Genomic DNA, 17183 nt, shown 5'->3' on the forward strand with positions numbered 1-17183 from the left:
GGAACACAGGCACACCTCTGCTCCAGGTTGGTTTTGTTTGGTATCGGAGAGAAGCCAAAGGATGAATGAAAGCAAAAGGGAAGGTCAACACTAACCCTTGTCCCATCAAATCAATGCAAACTGCTTCTGTGTGCAATGGAGTCAGAAACCCAAGGTTTGCAAACAGTGACATCCTCCAGTGGGGCATTGAGGCCAGTTGTGAACAATAACAAGAGCTGGACACGGATTTTGCAAAAGACAACCATTTTTTTTTTTAAAGGAAAAAAATAAGAAGGCTCTAAAATATTAATTAAAAAAAAATAAAAAGGAGAAAGAAAACTGGGGAGGAAAAAAAGCCCCTTTAGAAAGAGAACAGAACGGCTCAAAGCGAAGCAAGTTTGGTAGTGGGTAAAGCACAGTGCCATCAACCTTGGGAGTCTATTGGAAACCAAGGCTCACAGCTAGACACAGGTCTCTGGTGAAATGAACTGGGTAACCTCGGCTCAGTTTGGGGGTTTATGGTATGTGTGCGTGATAGTAACAGCATGATAGACCCTTCTTATGGGAAGCTCTGAAATGAGCGAGAGGGGAAAATGAGGGTCCTGACATAGAAATCCTTCCAGATCAGAGATTGCCAGGCAATCCAGTGTGAATGCAGAGATTTGCAAGCAGAGGGCAGTGTTTCATGCTAATAGTGCTAAGCAAGGGCTCATTCTTGAAGTGAATGCCTGGAGGAGTATTACAATGTCACTGATGGCGTCGAGAATCCTTGGGGAAGGTCAGCTGCAGTTTGAGTCCCTGGAGAGTTCTGCTGCTATGGGCTCCCTTAAACAAGACCTTCATTTGGCAGCATTTTGAAGGCACTGGAACACCAGATGTTGCCCCAAGCATTGTTCCTAGAGAAGTTGGTCCATAGCTAGAAGTCAGAAGCTCCTTTTACACATGGTGGAGGAGGAGTCATCTCAGTGGAGGTAGGTAGGTTGATTCCATCGGTACCAAGATCTGTTTGCAACATAGGGAATCAGAGCTACAATTGCCATGTTGTTAAACAGCATCCCTTTGCAATAAAAGGCGTTATTATTCTGTAACCTTAGTTTAACTTGGCAGCCAGTGAACGATCCTTATAGAAAAACCTCTGCCTTTCGAAGGAACACCTTCAGTTGTGCCCAGGATTTCACATATTACCTGGCTGTTGGACTTCCTCCACGTAAGAGAAGGTCTGATTCACAGCACAGGATGATCTATGACTCAAAGCCCAGCAGCTATGGGTAAACGCCCTCTGCTCCCTGCTGCCTTCCTATTAACACAGCATTCTTTATGTGATGTAGCAGGAACTACAAGTGCAGAGAGGCCTGAGCAGCTCAGACTGCAGCAGAGGCATGTTCAGTGAAATAACCACAAGTGCTCTGAGCCTGTATGTGTGGCTTAAAGCTTTTGTAGCCTCTAAATGCAGGCTAGAGGAAAATCTTTGCTCTTATTTCATCTGCCACCGTGGAATAGTTATTCTGCAACAGTCCCAAGTTGTTCTACTGGGTGGCACTGCAGGAGAGGAAAGTGGCTGTGCAGGGGGTTATCCAGCAAAATAAGCTTTGCTCTGCTTCCTCCACACAAGGAGCTAGTTTAGGGCAGTCCTTAAGGACAGTGTTTCCATTCAGTCCATCCTTTTTTAACCAGCACGGGGTTTTGTTTAGGAAAAACTTGATTTACTATTTGTCTTCAAGCCGAAAAAGAGCCATATCCCAAGAAGCTTCAGGTTAGATATGAAGCTTTATGTAAGAGCATGCCACCATGTAGTTCCACATTGCTGGACTCTCTAAGGGCTTTCATATTCTTCTCTAAGATCCCTTTGCTTTTCTCCCAATCCCCCCCAATTCCTTTGCCAAGGGGCAAGCCGTCACCCCCCAGTGCCTTACCCTGAAGAGTTGAAACCAGTAGAGTTCATTGCAGCTTTGGAGTTGCTCTGGGCTGTGCCGGGGCTGCTGGCATGGAGTGCACTGCCAGGGGACGAGGGCCTGCTGGAGTTCCCTGGGGAACACGATGATGTTACTGCGTGGCAGAGAAAGCACAATAAAACCGGGATCTCCTTTTCCTGCCCCGCACAGCCCAAGCCCAAATGGTCCCATCATATCTTGTACCCATCGTGTTGCTCATCTCATTCACTGCCTGCCCTGCAGCAGCAAGGCAGGATCCGTGCCCCAGCCACAGAGAAACAGGGTGGGCTCCAGTACTGCTGTTTCTGTAGTACTTGATCGCTATTAGTGTGAATCACACTTCTCAAAGGAGATCTGACAATGTTCTGCTGAAGAAAGGCAGTAACCAGTAACCTACCCCCAAGCACTCCTCTTGTTTGGCTTCTAGGTGTGCCTGGCTCCCAAACCTAAACATCCCAATAAAATTTGCCTAGGATTATCCTGGGAATGTTATCATGCCTGGGAAACTTCCCATGTCTTTGTTCCAGCCAAGAGACAGACTCAGCTGGTTTTATCCCGTGTACACTAGTTATATGGGGGTACTTTCCCTGGCCAAACCCAAGGGTCTTAAGTGGCCTGCAAATGTGACCTAGAAACCAAGTAGTCAGAGAGCTGGAGCAGAGGAAGGAGGGAAGGAATGGTGAGTGAGGCAGGTTTCTCAAGGCTTACCAGTCCCAGGCATGGTGTTATGCACTGGATTGACGGAGAGGGGCCCCAAGGACCCTGAGGTAGAGACCTAGAGAGAAACAGAAGCAGAGAGTAAGCAGTTGGCATTGTGAGGGTACAGATCACAAAGCACCGCTCCTTTCTCATTCCCTCTAGGTGTGTGGGCTCCCAGGTAGACTTCTTAGCTACATCTGAAGCTTCCAGAGATATTTCTGTTCACACACTAGTGTAAAAGCACCATTCCCATATGCAGGGCCATGGAAAGAAACCAGAATGAGTATTAGTCTATATATATATGTTTAAATTTGTGGATCAGCTATGGAAAACACTGAAATTATCAAACACAACCCAAACTTCCTGGAAAACGCAAAATCCGGTTGCTAGGAGCTGCTGCCCTTTGGGTGTTTCACATTGGATGTTCCCAGTTGAAGCTTCCCAGCTCACCCGGGTCTCGAGCCCAAATCATCCCTTTTCCTTCAAGGAGTTCTTGATGGGTGAGAGCTCTCAGGTGACAATTAGTAATGTGGTGGCGGCAATCAAAGCGAGCCTGGGGCGTTCGTTGTTCAGCCGCGATACTCGAGCTCCGTGTTGCTCAGAGTGACTGATGAGCAAAAGGCACACTTTGCACAACGCATCCACAGGGAAATTATTCACCAAAGCTGCTGCTTCAGAAATTCATGGCTTGCAAGCAGCGTTTTGTGTCTGTGACTGTGAACCCAATGTGTTGCGCAACAGGTGACCAAGCTCCTTGTGATGTTTTCCTGCCTTCTGATGGAGAAGTCAAAACCCCAGATTTCAAGATAAAATACTGCTTGCAAATATGTATTCTGCCTCCCACTCGCATGTGCTTCAGCACTAAACACCGTAGGGAGGTTCCTGCTGCTTTTATATGTGGAAGCAACTATTAAGCAGCAGAAATACAATAGTAGCTTGTTATCCACAGTAGCCACTGACGTTAGGTCACAAGGATACGCTTTCACCATCTCTCAATAGTTTCTCCTTTTTTCCTCCTTCCTGACTTGCCGAAGTGTGAATGCACAGCAGGAGAGGACAGTTAGCACTATTTAAGTATATTCAGCATCTCTGCACAGATATAAACCAACAATCATGGTAAGTCACCATTATGTTTCAGAACTAAATTGAAATGAGTGGATGATATTCCATGGAATGCTGATTCCTTCTCCATTGGCATTGGAAAGCTTTTCTTCACCAATCTCAGGATTGAAAGTTTTGGGATAGCACCTCTATTCGGATAAATTACCTACAATTAAACTGACCTTCTAGGAAACTTGCATTTTCTTCCTATTGTTCACTAATAGAGTAAAGGTAAATGCTCTGTAAGTGTGGGCATGAGATTCCATTCAGGTTGTGACGTGGATTATATGTGCAATCCGTGGCTAGCCCACCTTTCTCTCTGCACATTCCTGGAGATACAGTCAGCCACTGCACTGTGAAGCGGCCTTGCCAGCCACTGAGGGACTTGTGTGTACAAGGAAATGTCCCGTTTCCTTTTCCAGCAAACCCTGCTGCATTTCCCCCCTCCCTTTTCCCTTCTTGTTTGAGCTGGAATGTAGAACTCCTTAATCCAAAGCCCCTCACCAGTCTGGAGTTGTAGATAGGTGATTTGATGGGGGATGGTATTGGGCAGCTGATGCGTTTTTCCTTCTGACGCCGGTTGCAGAACCAGACCCGAACCACCTCCTTCTCCATGGAGAGCTGCTCTGCTATCAAGGATATCTCCTCTGAACTGGGCTTGGGGTTCTGCTGAGAAAGGGGAAGAGGTTAAAGAAAGTCCCAAAGAGCTGTAATTTACAGCATCAATGAAGGGTGGAAAGGCAGAGGACAACAGGGTGGGGTTGGCTGTAAACTGGGGAGGGGACAAAATGTGCTTCTAAATCAAAGGGCAAATATTTGGGTGGGAGATTATGTCCTGTGAACCAGAAAGTGCCTCTGAATTGACATCAAGTCTCATGGAAGCAGTGGGGGGTGAGTCACAGTACCTGGACCTGTTATTGCATAAGGCACCACACTCTTTGATCTTAACAGCACCCTAAATCATTGCTTGGGGGGAAGCTTATGGCTGCTGGTGGTCTTATCACTACACAGGACACACAGGCTCCAAGTGCTGTTTGTACACCAACCTGCAGCATCTCAAGAAAGCCATTTCATTGAGTCATACAATAGTCAGGGTTGGAAAGGACCTTCAGATCATCCAGTTCCAACCCCCCTGCTATGGGCAAGGACACCATACACTAAACCATGTCACCCAAGGCTCCATCCATCCTGGCTTTGAACACTGCCAGGGATGGAGCATTCACAGCTTCCCTGAGCAAGCCATTCCAGTGCCTCACCACCTTCACAGTAAAGAACTTCTGCCTTAAATCTAACTTAAACATCCCCTCTTTAAGTTTGAACCTTGTCCTGTCACTACAGTCCCTAATGAAGAGTCCCTCCCCAGCATCCTTGTAGCCCCCTTCAGATACTGGAAGGCTGCTATGATGTCTCTATGCAGCCTTTTCTTCTCCAGGCTGAACAGTTCCAACTTTATTCTCTTTCTTCCTCCATCTCTCATTTATGAAGGGAAATAATAGTACTCATCCTTTCTTCTGAGTCACTTATTGTCTGCTGCATTTGACAGCATTTAGCTCTGTGGGTTTTGATCTGAGTTGGAGACTCGAGGGTCAAAAATACCTAGCATGGAGATGCCAAGACAGTTCTCCAATTACAAAGAATGGCTCATACTAGCTAAAAAAAAGAGGTACCGATAAAGATGTGACAATGAGTGTCTTTTGTTCTCATTAACAGTCTTAGAGGGAATTGTGATATGATCAGATATGAAGGAGAAACCAAGAAAAAACAAGGGCTGGTCAAACCCAGTTTTGATGAGCATTTTTCAATGCCCAGTTTAGTGCTGCTGATTTCAAGCTCTGTTTGCTCTCTGCAGTGATTTTTTTTCTTTTAAAATCTTGATGCCTCAAAACTAAAAGGCTCCACTTGTGAAGTGATTCAGCAGCAATTAATGGAGCAGCTACTTCTGGGTCTCAGAATACCTGCTTAATGGGGCATCCTTTCCATGCTACAACGTGGCTGCGCTGTTCCTGTGGTACAAGGTCACAACTCAGAGAGAGAAGGGTGCAGGAAATCAGCTTTGGTTATGGCACTGGTCAGTGAATGAGAATGGGGAGCTGGGGGGATGAAACTAATTCCTTTAAAACTCCATTTATCAAGGAAATAATGAGATCTGATTTCTTTGGTTTTGACACTTTTCCTGTTATCCCCTTTCTTCTAACCTGCTATCAAAGCAAGCAAACAAACGAGACCTCTCTTCTTGAGGATTCACAGTGCTACTATGACCTAGCAAATGCCAAACCCAAAGAGAGCCCACAACGCATGGAAAGATTTTCCCCTCACATCTTGAAATCTTTTCTCCAGTGTGGAGCGAATGTTGGTCTCAATGCTGGTTCGCTTCTTTCTTTTCCGTCCAAACATCTCATTCACTGAGGGGTAGGAGTTGGGAGTGCTCATGGAAGAATCTAAAGGAGCAGATTCTGGGGAAAGAAGGAGGTCATTGAGAAGACGATGAGTTATTTTCACTGCTTGAGCTTTTCTGTGAAATATAGCACCTCTCAAAGTAAGTAAAATGTTCCTACATTGTGTCCTTCCTCTGATGTTGATTTAAATGGCTCTAACAGTCCCAAATCCATCAATGATGGTGTCCAAATCAGGAAAGAAATAGGAATGCTAAAGTTTTAATTAACACACTATTTTTCCTTTTCCAGCTTGATTTCCAGCCTCCTCCGACAGGGACCAGGCATTTCCCAGTGCCTTAATTTCACACAGTTAAAGATGCTGACTTAAACCCCATGGATCAGGTCTCATGTAGCTGAGACACCTCCTGGCTTGATAAATTGGTCACCTCCCAAATGGCTGTGTGAAGCACATTAGACTAATGCCATTCCTAGACTGGTTTGCAGCCAGCAGAGGACATCAGCCTAATCCTGCTCCTACTGGGGATTCCCCTTGCAGTAATACCTTCCTTTTTTAATTGCTGCCTAAGGGCTGATCTCTGAGCACTTTCCTAGGAGTCCCTTCCTATTCTGGTAGTTTACATAGGGAGGGACTGAATGGACCAGCCCAGTGATTCACCCCAGGCCATGCAACAGAGCAAGAGGTGATGTGGGAAGTGACCGGCCCAAACACCAAATCACAATGTGAATCCCATATTGCCAGGGAGAAAAGACAGATGTGGTCTGATATCCAGGCAGCTGTGTGATCCACAAAGTAGTCTATTACCAGCTCAGCTATGGATATTGAGAGATCTTAGCTCCAGCTTTGATTTGCCTGGCTTTCATTGGAGGTTCTCGGGTGGATCCTCTCATCCTGGCCAAGGCTGATGGGACTGATACACGTGATGTCACCTACCTGCATCACTCAGCCACTTTTCGAGCAGCGGTTTGAGCTTGCACATATTCTTAAAGCTCAGGTTGAGAGCCTCGAAGCGGGAAATGGTGGTCTGGCTGAAGTCATTGCCATAAAGCTTCCCCATGGCAAGTCCAACATCGCCCTGCCAGGGAAGATGCAAATCACAACGTGAGCTCAAAAAACGTCTTCCCAGCTTCCTGCTGCCAGCCCTCCTCTCAGGTTGCTTCCAGAATAGAATCAGCCTGAGTTCCAAGGCCTGCCTTCCAAAGAAGTGTATTCTTTTCCCATGGGAATCTACCCTACACCCATGAGTCTTTCTATATTGAAGAAGGTGCAGTAATGAGATCACGGTAATGAAGCAGCTGGAAGGGTTTGTCTGTTATGTGCTTGGAAGGGGATTCTCCAAAGGAAGCCAAACTGTACCTAACCCAGCCCTCAGTCCACCCATGCCTCTGCCACAAGCTCCCCCAGCCCAACAAGTCCACATCACAAGAGACACCGCTCTTCCCACTGATGGGGCTGCTCACCTGCGTGAACCCCAATTTGATTCGCCTTTGTTTGAAAGTCTTTGCAAACTTTTCCAGCTCCTCCAAGTCACTGGGCTCCTCAGAAGCTCCTGATGGAGTTAGGTGCTTTGCCACTTGCAAATGCTGGGGTACATCCAGGTGGGGTTCAACGGATGAGCCAGGGAGGCCAGAACGCCCCACAGCCTGTTAGAATGAAGATGCATAAAGTCACGACGATGGAATAGTACATTTGTCCTTAATGAAACAGCACCTTTTGCGGATGGGTGCTTCTCATGGTGGGATTGTATGTTGGGGCAAGTTACCTGTGATGCCAGGCTGGGTCCTGGCTGGGAGAGGAGAAGGCTGCCCTGTTGCTGAGGGAAGGAGAGGATGTTTGGCTGCAAAGCTGAGGAGACAAAAAGAGGCAGATGTGATCAGATCAGCTCCTTCACCAGCATCTAGGCAGCTGAACGTCACCCGGCACCAGAGCGCCTCAGGAAGCTCTCAGTGGAAAACGTCAGTTAGCTCTTGTTCAGAATATGAGCATTTCAGCCATTACAAATGTGGATGGCTCCAAGTTGGATTATGAGAAAGAAAAGGTTCTTCCCATGGCTTCTTGGCCTGAAAGGGATTATTGCAATAATGATATAGGGAAAGTATCCATTGATCCCAGCATGGAGCTCGTTAATCTAAGGCTGAACTAAGGCGCAGACATTTTACATAGACACCTAACTTTGATTTCAGATGCCAAGCAGCACACCCCTAGTAGTGATCTCTCCCAGTGCTTAATCATTGCAGCTTTTAGAAGAGTGCATCTTCTTTCCAACATAAGCTTTTCTGACTCCAGCTTTCAGCACTGATCTTGTTAAAAGTTAATCTCATGAGCCTACCCCACTTTGCTTCCTACTCTACATTTCATTTTGAAGCATCATTTTGAAGCCATCTGACCCTTTCTTTTCTGCTCTACTGTATTTCAAATAAATTGAATTTCTGTTGGAATATATAAGCTGACAGAAAATGATGAAAAGGAAAAAGAAGGGGAATCTATAAAACTAACAAAACCCAGTATTATGGAGACTGCATAATTGTTTAGTTGACAAACTGCCTAGTACAAGCCTGTATCGCTTACAAGCAATGCCCTGAAGGATTAAGGAGTGACCAAAGCAGCGTAGTTCCCTAGAAATGCAGTCAGATTCTTCAAGTCTGTTGTGAGTGAAGCCTATAGAATTCAGCAAGGATTTATTACCTGTCTTGAAACAGTCAATATATTCTATTGATTGCAACTGACAGTCACAGGGAAGCTATACAAATTTATGGACTCCTGCTAAAAGAACTGGGAAAAATATCTCCCGAATCAATCACTCCCCCCTTTCTGACTTCCCTCTTTTAATTTAGATCTGAACGTGCAGGATCCCATTTATTTATTTAGATTGGAGCTTCAATAAGCCTTCTCTAATGCTGGAACAACTTTGAATTTCAAATGCAGGCTGGTAATGAGGTGCACATTTTGAACAGTGAAGGTAATTAATCACTGGAATGGCTTGCCTAGGGACATGGCAGATGCTCTGTCATTTGGAGTCTTTAAAATCATGATTGAACACCTTTGCAAAAGGAAAGCTCTAGCTCAAATGAAAATGATGGGCTGGAGTCAGGAATCACCGGTTTGACAGCTGATGGGACCAAGGCTGTGTTTTGCTAAGATGAAGACTTCAGCAGCGATATTTTGGCTGACAGTATTCCCAGCATCTACCTGGCTGCTTGCTTCCATCTTCACAGTACAGAGCTCTCACCTCCTTATTTAGGTGCACCAGCATTAGCTGCTTTAAGGGCTGCACAATAATCACATCAGAGCATAATGAATCAGATCTGGGGACAGATCTGGTTTAAAACCAGCATGAAAACACAAAAAACCAAACCAAGATCTGTGCCCACAGCCATTGGCCATGACACCCATGGACTGATGTACCCATCAGTCAGACCTCAGGAACATCAAGGGTTTTCCATGATGGCCTGAGGGACAACTTCAGGAATATTCCATGCATCTCTTTGGTATGAAGAATGCTCCACTGTATCTGTAGCAAACAACTAATTCCACAAGAAACAGTCTATGCCTTCACTTTCACTCCCCACTGGCTGTGATTGACCATGGCAAAGGATCATTAAAACTTGGCAATCATCTGTTCCAGTGGAAGTGCTTTTGCACAAAAAGCCAGAAAATCCAGTCTTTATCAAGTCTGGAACCAAAAAGGGTCATGGCCAAGCAAGCGTCCATGTGTTTCAGGGGTTATAGCTGTCAAAAGAAGTCACCTAACACAAAAAACTCACTCTATAAGCACATACAACAGTTTTGCAGCATGTTTCCTATTATACATGAATGAAAGCAAGCAGTGAGCAAAAGATTATCCTGACCCTGCCGTTCAAACTAACTAAATACTAGATTATTGGGAAATATATATCAAGTAGTTTCTTTATACAGCACTCAGCATCATTTGGCTGAGAATAGAGTTTTTATGCTGCCAAAGACAAATAGGTTTCCCACCTGCCTATAATTAACATTTTCTTTTGGGGCTTATGTATCAGTAGAGTCAAGCTGCAGAGATTTTAAGGTTTTAAATCTGAATTTTGGGTCACGTGGAGGGACCTCTGTGCTGGAATAAATCAAGAATGTGAGCAAAGGACCCACGTCCCCTTTCATCTGTCTGTCAGGTTATGGATCAAGGCCTATGTTTTTCCGTCTACAAGCAGCATAAAACTTTATCAATGGCATGCTTGTATCCCCGTTGTTGGAGAAACGCCATTAAAATTGCTAGTATAAACAGAAACACAGAGACTTTCTCTAGCAGTGAGTTTAGTCCTCAGTGCTTTCATCCCTTTCATGGGTCTGATTACACTGGGTTTCAGTAGTTCTGCCTCCTGTCCTCCTCCATGGCTTGGAGCAAGATTTGGGAACAACTGCTGGCAACTCCAAACCTCTGAGCTCTCATCCCCGGGTTTCTCCTGGCTAGGTTAGACCTATTTGTTCTAGTGCCAGCGCCATCCTTTCATCAGAGAAGCTCAGTTCCATCCACGGATTTACTCTCTCTAAGGTACCTGAGATCAACTCAACCTCTCATCAGTTTTCTGCATGAAACGAAGAGTGCTAACCCAGCGATGCTGGGAGCCCAGGCAGGCTGCAGCTGCTCCCCACGGAGCAGGCTCCTTGCCCTTTTCCTGAAAGCCAGCCGGAATTCCAGAGGTGCGATCCCTACCAAGTCTGCAAAGAGCGGCCCCAAGGTGGCACTCTTGGTGTACACAAGCCGGAGGTGCCAGGAGCATCTCTGGAATTGGACCCTTCCCGCAGCAACTACACACGTACGGGATCATCCCAGGCGTGGGAAACAGCATCTGGTAACGTACAGGGTAAAGACACCATCATGCTTGGGTAAAGTAACAGACCAGATTAAAAGCAACAGCAAAGAGAAGAGAGGTTTTCCCTAGATAAGCATCTGCTTATAACAACACCCCTTCAGCTTTTATTGCTCTTACCTTGTTGCCCGGCCTGTGATTGAGACAGAAGAAACTGGGGAACTGACTGCATATGACCAGGAAGCAATACAAGCTGCTGCAAGGTGTGGAGAGAGCTCATATCCTATAGGGGGAAAAACAAAGGGAAGAACAAATCTCAGATGTCTGCTCTTCATACAGCATACAGAAGTGCTGGCAATCAAACCCTGGTTGTCAGAAATCACAGGGAAACCTTTGGGATTCCAGTTTCTTCCAGGTGGTTTAGAGAGGGAACTCCCTAAAATTCCACAGGGAAGCACAACTGACTGTCCCATCTCACCGAGAGCCTGCTTTCCATGGAAGGCTGCTTTCCCAGGCAGTCGTGTGCTGGCATGGGAAAGAAGCAATGCCCAAGAGGGCCCGATTCACTGCACCTACAGCAAACACACTGTAATGAACACAGTGACCAGATCTAAAAGTGTTTCCTGATCTTTGCTAGAGGAAATGATATGCATCCATCACATCAGGCAATCCTGAGAGATTAGGATTACATGCTAACTTTCTGTCACATTAGTGGGGTCCCAGCCCCAGGACCTTTGCTGGGAGTAGGGGATATGAGTTTGCATTTGCTTGGGATAGACACAGGCACACACATGCAGATGCCCCAGTAAAACCAACTCTTTAGAAGTATATTTTTTAAGGAACTCATTGCTCAATCAGAGCTCCTTGAGCTTCCCAAGAACTGTTTTGAAGCTTTGGGGAAATTGAACAGTGCCAGATTTTGCAAGGGATCTGAATACCCTGCAAAAGAATAGGGAAGATAGATACTACTGATTGCTGAGCAGCTGTGTGGCCTTCTGGCATCTAACTCACACTAGCTTTTAACAAGAGTTAAGTGCTCAACTCCCATTTTTTACCTTAGGAAAACATCCCTCAAGGAATTTCTTCTCTGGGTGTAAATCAACTTGAGGCAATACACTCAAGGATGAATATACTGGTTCACATCAAGAGTTACTCTAGCTGAGCATCCTGTCTCCAGCAATGGCATTAACCAGATGTTCACGAAAGAGAAAGCAAGCATATCTAACACTTCCCCTTGGTGTTGTCTCAGCCTTCAATTACTTTCAGTTCAAGAGATTTCCTGAGTTTACCTATTTAGTAAGCCCTCAAAGGAAATCATTTTCAAGTACATGTGCGGTCTACCTTTGAACCCATGTGTAACCTTCTATGGAAAAGAAAGAGGCTGAGGAGGAAACTGACTTTTGCCAACAGACTCCTTTCCAGTTCAGTGTCCATCATACCCTGCAGCCTCCTCTTGTCAAAATACCAAGTACCTCAAAGTGCCATTTCAGACCTCGGAGTCTGTGAAGCACTGGAATCACTTACCCCTGCAATTTGGCTTCCGGGCATCATTGATGATCCCTGCACAAGGTGGCCTGACCTAGGGGGGATTGTAGATTGCAAGGAGTCACTGAGGTCTTCAGTTTTAATCTGAAAAAGAGCAATGGAATTGTAGCATTAGGGAGCAGAGGCAAGGGGATGCAGGAGGTGTGGGGTGCCTAGAAGGATGAGAGGCAGGAAAGGATTGGGAAGGGGCTCCTTTCAGGGAAAAGTTAAAGGTCAGGGCTCACCGCTTCCATCCCTGGCTTTGCAGTAAGACACGATTGTTCCCCCACTTTTGCTCTCCAGTTTATCACATGGACATAGTTTTCCTGCTCTACCAAGCCAAGGGAAGGCTCGCAGTTTGCTCTATCAAAATACATGAATTAAAACACTCCAAGAAGTAATCAAGTCCCAGTGGCTTAGCGAGGTTTAAAGCATGTGACCGCTTTCCTCAGATGGAACACTGAGTTATTTTGTGGAGTTATAAAGGAAGACACAAAGCTATTATCCTTTATAGATCACGACTCACAGCTCGATGGTGGGGCTGGCTATACATAGCCTCTCGTTTTGTTCTGTAGGTAGGAGAGAATGGTACGAGGTAATGGGAAAGGAAAGGTCATGAAGTAAAAGACCTCAAAAAGCAGCGTAATCTTCCAGACCTGAAAATGCAGCACCCCAGGCACCAAACATTTGTGCTCAGCTTCTATCAGAAAGTGACAAAACCTGTACTCATCTGGCAAAGGAAAAGCTGCTTTCTTAGCTAGAACAGGCTGTGGAGAAAGAACTGGAAAACTTCACTGATGGTCCAGTGGTCAAAGCTTGACCTATTTTAATGCTCAGGATAGATTCCGGTCCACAAGAAAATCACGACTTCTGAGTCCACATTCTGAAGAGAAGAATTTACCCAGGGACCAGGGCTGAAGGGAACACAGCTGGGGTGGTTCTAGAAGGTTTTAGGTTCATTCCTGAAAGCTGCATGAGGCGTTTCTATGCACAGCTACCACGCACAGGAGACGGAAAAGTCACATAGAGCTCTTGTAACACATCTTGTTTTAAAAGAGATCAAGCAAACAATTTCCAGACTTCAGCTCAATTTATTCCTAAGCATGGCACTGCATGGAACAACATCATGAATCCCATTCCTCATCTAAGCCCTTCTAGCGCAAGAGACAGCTTCGGTTTCCACAAGCTGGAAAGAGCAGGACATCATCGGGAAGGAGAAGGCTTGAAAACCCTGTCCATGGGCTCAGCAGCTTAGGCTCACTCTGATTACTATGGCTGAACCTCTCAGCACCTCGCATCAAATTACTCCAGAGCCCGCAATGAGGGTCACGTTTGCCGGGGTTTTGTGATGCTGTGGGCTTTAGGTCATGCAACCTCCTACCAGCAGAGGGGGACAAGAAATTCAGCTTGTAAAAGGAATGGCCCAAGCAAGTATTTTTGGTTGAGGGACGTTTTGTTTCAGTTTGACTCAAGCAGAAGAGCACGCAAATCACCACAGGAGCAAAGGAGAAAACACCATCGCAAGAGGCTCACGGCTGAGAGCTGGCCACATAACATCACCCTCTGCGCTTTGGAAGGCACTTTGCAAAGGGAAGAGACTTGCAACATCTCCCTTCGTTACAACTATAGCTCTGGACACTGCCGAAACTGGTTTTGCAATCCTACCAGCTCCTTGCAACAAGAGTTACCCATGCTACGAATTCCAGTTCTTTCCTACCTTTCAGGTTGGCATGATCATCCCTCTTAGCCTGGTGAAAAGAAAAAATCAGACGGAAAGATCTTCTTGATCACTATCGATGCCGATAGTGTCAAAGCTGCTAAATGTTAGACAAAAGGCTCAGGAGGATACACCGTTACCCCTGAGCCATCCAGTCATTGCAGGCAAATGGGTTTATGCACGTTTTCCGTTCTGAGGGCGCGTTAAAAAGGAGTCATCCGAGCCAAAAAAGTGAAAAAAATAAATTACCCTTCCTTGCAATTCATGTGTATCTGCCTCACACAACGCAGTCATCCGAGCCTGAACTGTCCCAAAAAGAAGAGTTATCCGCGTCTTAGACAACAAGGCACTTGATTCCGCCTAAGTTATGATCCCAATAGGAGTGGAGTGTTGAAGAAGCACAAGCCATTTCCAAACTGAAATCAATCTTTACAGCTGCCAAGCGGAATGATTTGGAAGGGTTCCAGGGTGAAAGGGGTGTGTAGCTGCATCCCAGCATCGCACAACACGAGAACGGGAGGTGGGTTTGGCAAAGGACCGGTTCCCGATTTAAAAACAACAACATCTCCCACTGCTCCTTCCCCCATCCCTGGAATTCTCTGGCTCCCTCCTGCGCAGTGGGCGGGAACCTGGGTGTTCTTGACAAATCCTTCTCCCCTGCACCTATTTTCATTGGGTTCGGGCTCAAATTTACCTCTCCCTCCTCTTCCTCTCCCCAACAGGTCTGCAGCTGGCTAATTGTTCATTAGCAAAAGTTCAGGGTATATCCAAAACTTTTGGGATGGTTTATGCAAATCCTGCACCTTCGTTTTTGTTGGTTTTTTTTTTTCCCCTGGCTAAACCGGCAGAATTACCAAGTGTACATTAAAAAAACCAAAACCCCAAACCCCAAAAAACCACACACATTGTGGGCGAGGCCTCTCAATATCATGAGACTCCCTTAAAATAATGTAAATTTCCAGTTAATAAAACAAGGAGAGGAGCTGCCTTCTCCTTTCCCAGTGCATCTGCCTCAGATTTGCAGGCATGTGCTACAAGCATGAGAAAAGTCTTCTTTAAGGATCCAAACCCAGTTGAAATTATCACAGAATCACCTCACGTAGGGATGTGATGAGAACCCTGCTGCAAGTGAGCAAGAGTGATTTGGATCCCACTGTGGGTCTTCAGGACCTTGGCTTTACGTGACGATAAATGGGGAACGAGAAGTCATTGAGAGCAAATCTGAGTTTCTTCCCATTGAATTCGATTTGGGGATGTAACACAATCTAAGGAGAAGCTTGGAGAGCAGCGGGACCAGGTAGCGCACCGCGAGCACATCCTGTTCACAGCTCACAGCTGAGGCGAGGTGCGGAGCCTGGGCTGCTGGCTGCGAATTCAGAGGCACCTTCTTCCCTTTGGGCTGCAGGGGAGTCTCCGGGCAGGGCCGGGAGCAGCTCCGAGCTCCTCCCGAGGAGGTAACGGCAGGTGGCGGCACCGGAACGCAGAGCTAAGGAGGGCTCTGGGGTAGGAAAGGAATCACGCTTGCAAATCTCAAGTGGATGTTTTCGCAGCCTTAAAATAGGGTCAGCAGCCCTCAAGCTATGGGAGTGAAAAACACAGGAAGGGTGACTGTGTGGAAAGAGAGTCCTTTCCTTAGTTGGCTAGCACATCTGCTGGGCCTGGGCAAGGATGGGTTGTTTCTTCCCTATCGCTGGCCTAAACACAGAAACAAAAAGCAAAACAAACTAAGAAACATATTGAGGGTGATGGAAAGTGATCAAAGCTCTTCAGCCTGCTTGCGTAACCGATTTGTGGAAGGTGTTTCATAAACATTTCATAAGAAGGAGAATTATGAAGAAAACATCTCCCAACCTGCCTGCAATTACTGCACAAACTCTTCCTTACCAGTAGGAAGAAGGGGAGAGGGAAAAAAAAAAAGTACATCTGTTTTGTAACTGATCTGTGAACTTTTGGCAAGCGTTGGGCTCATGAAAACATCCTGCAGACATATTGAAAGCCGTACAAAGCCAGCCTTACACAAGGAAGTTGCAAAGATTCACCTTAGCAGCTCTGATTTCACCACGTGGAAGGCCATACCCTTCCAACAGACTGACCCACATTCGATTCAATGAACAGACGGTCAGATCCCATTGGTTGGGCAGGACGCTGGTTGCAGCCCATCTCTTATAAACCCAGCTTAAACACTGCTCACTGGTAATCTGAATTGGTCTTCTTCACCTATTGGACACCAAAGCAGGCAGCTTGAACGCAGCTCCTTTGGATGAGCACTTCTGATGTAATGTAAGCATTGCTCCGTCATCCTGCTCACAAAGGTGGGACCCACTGACTGATTCAGCGCCCAGAGCTTCGGATGCGTGCCCCAGATCTAGGTAAGAGATCTCCATACCCTGCCAGAGTGGGGCCGTTAAAGCCATGTCAGCCTTCTCCAGCACCAGGTAGTAGGCAGCAACTGCGGTCATCAGTGTGAGATAGAAGACAATCGTATTTGTTGTGTAGTTTCTATTTAGACGGTAGCCTCTTTGAAACAGATATTTATCTGCCTTCATATCTGGCTTATTTCATAGTCAGCAACTCACATCTGTTTAAGAGGTTGACTTACTCATATCTGTCCCTCCTCCCCTCCTGCAGAGTGCTAAGCCTATTTCACTACATAGCAGAGGATCAGGTACACTCAGACTTTAGGTCTTGAACCAATTGTCCCTCACTGAAAACAAACAGCGCAGGGCTCAGTCACTCCCAAAGCACCATTCAATACAACAGAGCTGTCTGAAGCTGCCCAAATTGATTTGCCTGCAGTCAAGGGAGGAAGCGTTAAGACAGAAGCAGGTATGAAAACTGAATCCAAGGCTATTGCACTTAACTAAAGCCTTCCCACCTTCCAATGGCGTAAGTGTACTTCTCCGTGAATTACCCGCACACGTGGGCACCATAAAATAAAAAACACACTAACAATAAATTATAGCAATAATAATAATGGGCTTGCAATTACAATTTCCACATGTACTATCCTGCACATACAGCAAGGCTGAACAGACTCGCAGGGAGAAAGCGGCA

At 46.1% G+C, this 17183-nt stretch overlaps 1 protein-coding gene across 2 annotated transcripts in view; it reads right to left on the minus strand.

Annotated features, from left to right (window-relative positions):
• Positions 1 to 203: 203 nt before the first annotated feature.
• POU2F3 (POU class 2 homeobox 3) overlaps positions 204 to 17183 on the minus strand; it is a 40667-nt gene continuing 23687 nt past the window's right edge. Inside the window, exons 5-14 of one of the 2 annotated variants that reach the window (XM_061476041.1) lie at positions 12413 to 12517; positions 11069 to 11171; positions 7867 to 7949; positions 7565 to 7747; positions 7038 to 7179; positions 6027 to 6163; positions 4215 to 4376; positions 2619 to 2685; positions 1893 to 2025; positions 204 to 981 (exon numbers count right to left, since the gene is read on the minus strand). In XM_061476041.1, the coding sequence (XP_061332025.1) occupies positions 942 to 981; positions 1893 to 2025; positions 2619 to 2685; positions 4215 to 4376; positions 6027 to 6163; positions 7038 to 7179; positions 7565 to 7747; positions 7867 to 7949; positions 11069 to 11171; positions 12413 to 12517 (1155 nt within the window). In that variant the 3' untranslated portion in view covers positions 204 to 941. The remainder of the gene's footprint in view (positions 982 to 1892; positions 2026 to 2618; positions 2686 to 4214; positions 4377 to 6026; positions 6164 to 7037; positions 7180 to 7564; positions 7748 to 7866; positions 7950 to 11068; positions 11172 to 12412; positions 12518 to 17183) is intronic. The other variant, XM_061476042.1, reaches the window with a different exon arrangement.

The sequence above is a fragment of the Pezoporus flaviventris genome, unplaced genomic scaffold (genome assembly GCF_033815535.1).
Source record: "Pezoporus flaviventris isolate CSIRO_AGI_PZ_B2104156 unplaced genomic scaffold, CSIRO_AGI_Pfla_v1 ptg000093l, whole genome shotgun sequence".
Lineage (NCBI taxonomy): Eukaryota > Metazoa > Chordata > Aves > Psittaciformes > Psittacidae > Pezoporus > Pezoporus flaviventris.